The 7,310-nt window shown below is 30.2% G+C and overlaps 1 protein-coding gene across 2 annotated transcripts; it reads right to left on the bottom strand.

Annotated features, from left to right (window-relative positions):
• LOC111996771 (WD repeat-containing protein LWD1) lies at positions 1-4,346 on the bottom strand. Of its 2 annotated transcripts, none has more exons than XM_024028770.2 (2): positions 4,202-4,346; positions 1-1,157 (listed from the first exon to the last, which is right to left on the bottom strand). In XM_024028770.2, exon 2 carries the CDS (start codon positions 1,138-1,140, stop codon positions 130-132), a length of 1,011 nt encoding a protein of 336 aa, XP_023884538.2. In that variant the 5' UTR covers positions 1,141-1,157; positions 4,202-4,346; the 3' UTR covers positions 1-129. The 2 variants fall into 2 exon arrangements, with proteins under 2 accessions (XP_023884538.2, XP_023884537.2); XM_024028769.2 differs by having other exon boundaries at positions 1-1,193; positions 4,202-4,345.
• Between the last annotated feature and the right edge of the window lie 2,964 nt (positions 4,347-7,310).

The raw sequence follows: 7,310 nt of genomic DNA, 5'->3' as shown, positions 1-7,310 counted from the left end.
TACTTAATTACACTCTCTCACTAAATTCAAACACTTTACTCAACCCAAAGTACTACTACAAAAGGGCTTAAGATTTGAAGTAGGCCTTGATATCACTAAGATCAATGACATATGATTCTATTTAGACCTCTAAACCTTCAGGAGCTGCAGCTTATTTAAGAAGGCAATAGCAATCCAATCCATCTCCAAGGGCGACCAACGTGCTTGATTGATCTCAGCCGTTGATCCATACCACATTTCAGGCTCCAAATCACCGTTAATTTCTGATCGAAAACCCAGTCCCACCACATCCCAAATCAGAGCCCTTGAATCATCCCCAACAGAGCACAGCTGCCGTCCGGTGCGCGGAGCCCATGAAATAGCATTTACACTACCCTTATGCTTATTTAGCTCCATCAAAGGTGATGTTGGAAACCTGATGTCCAATATTACGACTCTATTGCTATCCGTTCCAACTGTGGCTATAAATCTTGGGTCAGCCTTGTTCCATTCTAGCCTCAACAATGGGCTATCTCTAACAGGGTTTTCATATATTATTGTTGATCTTTCTTTGTCTCTTAGATCAAAAACCCTAACGGAACCATCCCCAGAGACTGAAGCAAACACATTGAACCCACCCCATGAAATGTCATACACTTCTTTGTCATGTGCTACTAATTGTGAGTCCACAATTTCAGTCTCTACATCCCAAATGGTACAAGTTGTGTCCACACTAGACGTGGCGATGTGCCGCGTGTCACATTCTGCCCAATCAAAAGAAGTAATGGCAGAATTGAATTCACTAGTCTTGTTGCCATTGAGGAGTGCCTTGAGCTCAATTCTATCCTCATGGATTTCCCACAATCGTAGATAGTCCCCGGAAGTGGCTATAATGTCAGGATTTGTGGTGTCTTCGGAGGGAAAGAACATTAGGTTTGTGGGTGAATATGGATGATCAAAGACTAGGCGATTGTCTGTGGAGAAATCAAATGTGTCATGGCTGAATTGAACAAGCTCAACCTTGTTGCTATAATCTTCAAGGAAACTCCCTATAGCAAGACGAGCATTCTTGTCACCACGGACTGACCAAGCTAGTGAATAAATTGGCCATTGACTCAGATAAGTGTACACGCCTTGTTTTTTCTCTGTTGGGCTTTGCATGGTGGTGATCTAGCTAGCTGAAATGAACTGAATAAGATGATGGTCGAGAATTTCTGCATGGCACATTCAAAAATAGGGTTTATAACTATATAATTCTACTGTGTTCTAACTTCTAGTCAATCAAATTGATGAAATAGTTTGTGGAATATATATAAAATAAGTATGATTCTACAAAGTTTGTTTTTGTGTACAACATTCAAATTGGTAGAGACAAAAATTTAGCAATTTAACATCACAAAAAGCCTACTTTATCTATTTTACAATCTCACTTTACAAAATACCCAATATCACTAGTTTTATTTTAACATTCAACACAATAAAATAATATATCTACTACAATAAACAACAATCACCACCACTAATAAAATAAAATAAAATATCTTCTAATAAAAAATTGTTTTTTTTAAATCTTTCTAATTACAGTACACAGCCATTTTTTACTATACACTACAGCGCAACAGCCAAATGATATGACTATAGCTCCACCAATGCACTAACTTTTTGTGATATAACATATATCTATATGCTAAATTTAGCATTTTAACTATATGCCTCTACCAATTCAAATGCAACCAAAAAAAATAGAGAAACAAGTTGCAACTGGCAATTTCTGTCACTATAATTTTTTTTTTTTTTTTAAAACCAAATGGTCCCATTCTTAGTTAAAAAATAAATTAAACATATGGTCCCATTACTTCTGTCTCACAATAGTATTATTTCCCACATTTTTCAAGAATTGCTTAATTGCTTTCAGTTGTTCTGTTAGAATCCTAATAGTATTTCGGAAGTGACGAAGTCACAATTTTGTCTACATATATGAAACAGTCGATTTATTAATTAAGGTCAATTGCTAAAAGTTGTTTATTAGGATCCCAAATTCCCAATGGTATCTCAGAATGACCATGGGCATATACAATAATTTTCCAAGTCTTTTCATGAAATATACATATAAAGTAACAAAGGTAATTGCCGAAGAATTTTTCTGGAACTCTAAATCATGAAATACATAGTAGGCACAGACACCTCCAAAAAATAAAAGTAAAGCAAAATTGTCCTATCGATCAGACAAGGATGAATCACATCAATGACCTTTTGTTCGAGAAGAATATGGTGACTGACATAACCAGAATTTCATTTTTGGACGTGAAAGTAAATACCAAAAAAAAAAAAATCACTGTTCAAGAACGAGAAATATACTAAAATTCAGAATTAAATTAATTTATTAAAAAAACATATATTCATAGTATTAATAAAATATAAATAAAAGAAGAGCCGTAAATAATTATTTCCTAATACATTTTTATTCAATCATATCTATGAAAAAATTGACATTTTTTTTTTTAAATCTCGATGATTATCTATGATTGATTATGCATTAAGTTTCATACTAATTTATATTTCAATGAACAAAAGTAGAGATTCTAGGCCTCATCATTAAGTTTTGTGATATGAGTAATATTATTAAAAAGATTTTAGAATTTAAAATAACTTGGGATCATGTTACGTGCATCCAATGGGCCGGGTTTTCTGGGAATTGACTTATGTCATGTAATAACTAATAATACTTTAATCTTATTTTAATTATAACATTATTATGAAATTTATATGTTGAAATGCACAGAATACATAATAAAATTCGAACTTCATAGCAACATTCGATTCCTTGAATATTAGGAAAGCCTTTCATAACAAGGTACCCTAATTAAGCATGAAATTCAAATAAGCCTTTTTATAAACATGAACTGATTTATTTATTTATTTATACTTTTTGTTGAAATTATTTTAATATTTTTAAATAAATTTTGAAAATTCACATTTTTCCATGTCATCATTTTAATATTATTTTATTTTACTTTTAGACAAATAGTGTTAAAAATATGTTAGTTTAAACTACTTAGAAGTTAGAACTAATATGTTTTTTATAGAGGAACCCAACATTAAACAAATTCTGGCTAAAAATTTGGACGCGTTTGAGATATGCTTTAGAATATTTATATATATATATATATATATATTTCCTTTTGTCTCAATTTTCTTTTTTGTGCAAATAATCTAATTTTTACCTTTTTAAAAATAAACTAAATTTTAGTTTTTTTTTAACACATTTAACATAAAAATTACCAAAAATCACATTATTTTTATAAACACTATATAAATAAGTTATCGAAAATAAGCAAAAATTAAACGCACCCTTTATTTTTTTCAATAACAATCAAGTCATATATATATCAATTCAAAAATAATGTACGTGGCAGTATTTCACGCGTAAAATACATGCTTGGTGAGACTGTATGTTATACGTACAGTACTGATAATGACCCTCTCGAAATTTGAAACTTTACAATTGCAAAATTTAAAACATGCTTCGAGGTATAAGTCATCAACCATACATGCAGAGAATGATACTCTACTATCGAAAACAGATGAAAATTTAGTATAATCAGGAAAGCTGGGGATAGGAAAAATGGAAAAGAAGATAACCAACAGAGAGAGAAGCAATCCAAATTATTCCAAAGTGTTGTAACACTTCACATAGCAAGTTTAAAGATATTTCTAATATCTTAGCTTATAAATGAGAGACCTTTAAGGAAAATAATTAGCTGATGGTTATTTCAGTATTTCTTTGTTCTATTGAGTATTGAAACTCCTCCTTTTCTAGTAAATTTTTTTTTTCTTTCCCCTTCCTTTTAATATGTTCTATTTTTTACACCAAGAGCTTAATAAGCAAAGAAAAGAAACACTGTTGGAGAGAAAATGGAAAAACAAAGAAAAGAATCGGAGATGCAGAGAGAAAATAACATCATCAAAACAAAGTACAAGTTTACAACATTATTTTGGGGGGTGGGGGGAACAACTTGTGAACAAAATATAAGTCATTTTTGTGATATAAGCACATATTTACACTTTAGAACAGTACTGCAGGTTCTAGATAGATCGTTTTCAGAGTTAATGAACAGTACTCTGAAGACAAAAGATATATAAGCAAAGAAAAATTCTACCAAATGTGTGCTTAATTATTTTTTAGTTGCTACCAATGGCTCAAAGAGAAAGAGAGACTTACATTATTGGCCAAAGGCACAATTAGTTACCAGCTCCTTTGCAACTCATACAATCACATGTACATGTTATCAGACTCAAACAAGAAGAGTGAGACAGGATTATTGATAGTGGGTTCTGAGGGATAGCTCATAGCTTTGTAGCTAAGGCCAAATAAATGGGATAGTTAAACTTTCAAGTCAAGGAAGGGAAGGTAGAGCTGATGGTCAATGCATGCGCACACTAGTCCAGAAAGGTGGGGTTTTTTTTTTTTTTTTGGGTGGGTTGTTATTCCTTTTTTTTATTATATAAACTGGTTATTATTCCTTTGATTGTCTTTATTTCAAACTTTCCCTTATTTTCTTTAACTGCAACTTGGAACTGCTATATATCTTACCCATCTACCTTTTGGTCATAAAATTGCCCTTTGACCTAATTGCCAAGATGTATGGACACTTCATTTGAAGTGTCGTACTCGTGTCATATCTGTGTCATTCTTACGTCGTAATGGCGTCTAATCTATTGTATCATATTATAATTTTTTTAAAATTATTCGTGTTGTAAATTGTAAAAATCCCACTGTACAAATAAAAATGAAAGTAAATTTTCAAAAAAAATATGAATCATTATCTTTCTAAATAAAACAAGCACCCATTTTTATTTTTATTTTGACTTTATGCATTTTTAGTAGAAGAATTGATACTTTCATAGGTTCATGTCATAATATTAAAAGGAAGAAAACCTTTTTTTTTTTCTTCTTATACTTAATTTTCTTTACTACATTTTTAATTTTCTTGAACTTCCTATATATGTGGTTTTTTTTTTTATTTTTTTTTTTTAAGTCTTCCAAGTTAAGTTTGACTGATGCCTTAGATAAGGTTACCTTGAATATAAGATGAGATACTGATTATATAAATGAATATTTATTTATTATTTTTTATTATTTGAGAAATGTTAACGGGCACCGGAATAATTATTTATAGTGGGGTCAACTTAATAAAAAAATTGGTATAAATTGATAAAGTAATTGAAAATATAACTAAAGTGGCAAGTGAAATTTAAAAAGTTAGCTTTATTAGCTTTACACAGCTATACCTTGTAAAATTAGTAAACAATCTGACATAAAATACAATGATGTGACATAAAGTAATTTCTTAAGGACATGTTATAGTACCCATTAATATTGCCCTTATTATTTTACAAAGACAATGTATAGATATTAAGGATCTGTTTAGATACCTTTTATTTTGTTAAAAACTGAAAATTTATTGTTAAAAACACTGTAGCAAAATAATTTTTAAATCTAAAAACACTATGTATAACACTTGCTATGTTTTCCCCTGGGTTGCTGGTCCATGAATAGTGCGTGGGACCCGAGCTCCAAAATGCCAAATGCAACATTTACTCTACAAATACCTAATCCAAACACATGCTAAATAGTACCGGCATAATTGGACTCAACAGTAAACATATGTATGAAAAACAAAACCTTATTTAAAAGGGGAAAAAATCTATGATACGTTTATATATTTTTTAAGGTATGATACCCACTAGCAATAAAAGTAAGTTTAAATCATATATGTCTTGAAGCATATAATCTTTTTATTTTTTCACATTGATAATTGGGAGTGAGAGATTTAAATCTTGAATGTCTTAATTGAAAATTATTATGAGTTTTTGTTTTATTAATAACTTTATTATGTTTAAGTCATTACGGTTATTCACTTCATCAAAATAGGGGCACTTAGGGAATTAATGTTCACACCCCAAATAAAGATAATTAATTTCATCAAAATTGGGGCACTTAGGGTTAATGTTCACACCCAAATAAAGAAAATTAATGAAGGAATCAGGAATGTTGAGAAAGGACAAACAGGGGAATATATATAGTGTACCATATTTCCATATTACTTCTTTTCTTTTCTTTATTTTTTTGAAAATCCTAATGTGGTAAATCACGCACGTTTTTTGGCCTTTTTGATGGTGCAAAAGACAAAATCTTGTTGTTATTGTTGAAATTTTCCTGTTTTTGGGTTGTATCATTTCATTGTATTTTGACCGGGAAAATATTTTATATATGTTCTCTTATAAGGAGAATAGACTACTTGGTATGTGGCCACGAGGCTACCAGACCGAAAAGCCTCGACCCCATATAGGATATCATCAAAAACAAGAACGGAAAAAGACATTTTCTACTATGATACGAAACATACGTAAAAGTGTGAATTGTGTGAGATTTTGTTGTTTTCTTAAATAAATATATATAAGGGATTTATTCAAACTTAGGTCTTGCACATGCTTGCCATTCTATTGAATAATGAGATAAAATCAAAAACAAAACTGAATTTTCAACAGAGTAATGATTTAAATAATTTAATTTTACCTATGATGTTTCCTAAAGTGATGTTCGAAATTCAAATTCTCTCTTACCCAACTATTGAATTATAAAAAATAATAAAAATGTGTAAAACGTCTAAAAGTTTTAATATCAATCAAAGAGTCATCAGTTTTATTATTTGGGAAGGCAACACAAAGATTATAAGAGGTTGCATAACATTGATAGAAAAGTCATCAACTTTATGAGGTGAAAAAGTCCAAAGCTTGCTATATAAGTTGTAATTCAAATTAATTTTACCTAGAATAAAAAAAATTATTTAAAAAAAAAAAAAACATTGAAATTTTGAGAGGTTGTCAAAAGCTTAAATGATGACTTCACGTTGGAACTTGGAAATACTATATAAATGGGCCACTGGGAAGTTAATATTATAAATGGGTTAAAATGGGCATTTGTCTCTTTTACTCAAAAGATAGAGCAAAATGTTCTTGTTTAGAAACTCGATTTTTAGAAAATGGAGTTTCAATGTAAAACTTGATTTGATGAATATCGAGTTATTTGGAAAAATTCACATGGAACTCGAGTTCCATAAACTATTTAGAAAATCGGGTTTCAAAATAGGGATATTTTACTAGATAGTTTCAGAATTTGGGTATTTTGCTATATTTTTTGGGTGAAAGAGGCAAAAACTCATTTTTGCTATTATAAATGTATACAAAAATCATTTATCAAATAAGGTATCTCTTACATACAAAAAAGAATAAGTGGGTGGTCATTGAACCTAGCATCTGATCCAAAA

The sequence above is a fragment of the Quercus suber genome, unplaced genomic scaffold (genome assembly GCF_002906115.3).
Source record: "Quercus suber isolate HL8 unplaced genomic scaffold, Cork oak 2.0 scaffold_267, whole genome shotgun sequence".
Taxonomy (NCBI): Eukaryota; Viridiplantae; Streptophyta; class Magnoliopsida; order Fagales; family Fagaceae; genus Quercus; species Quercus suber.
This window is presented reverse-complemented; position numbering and strand designations above follow the sequence as displayed.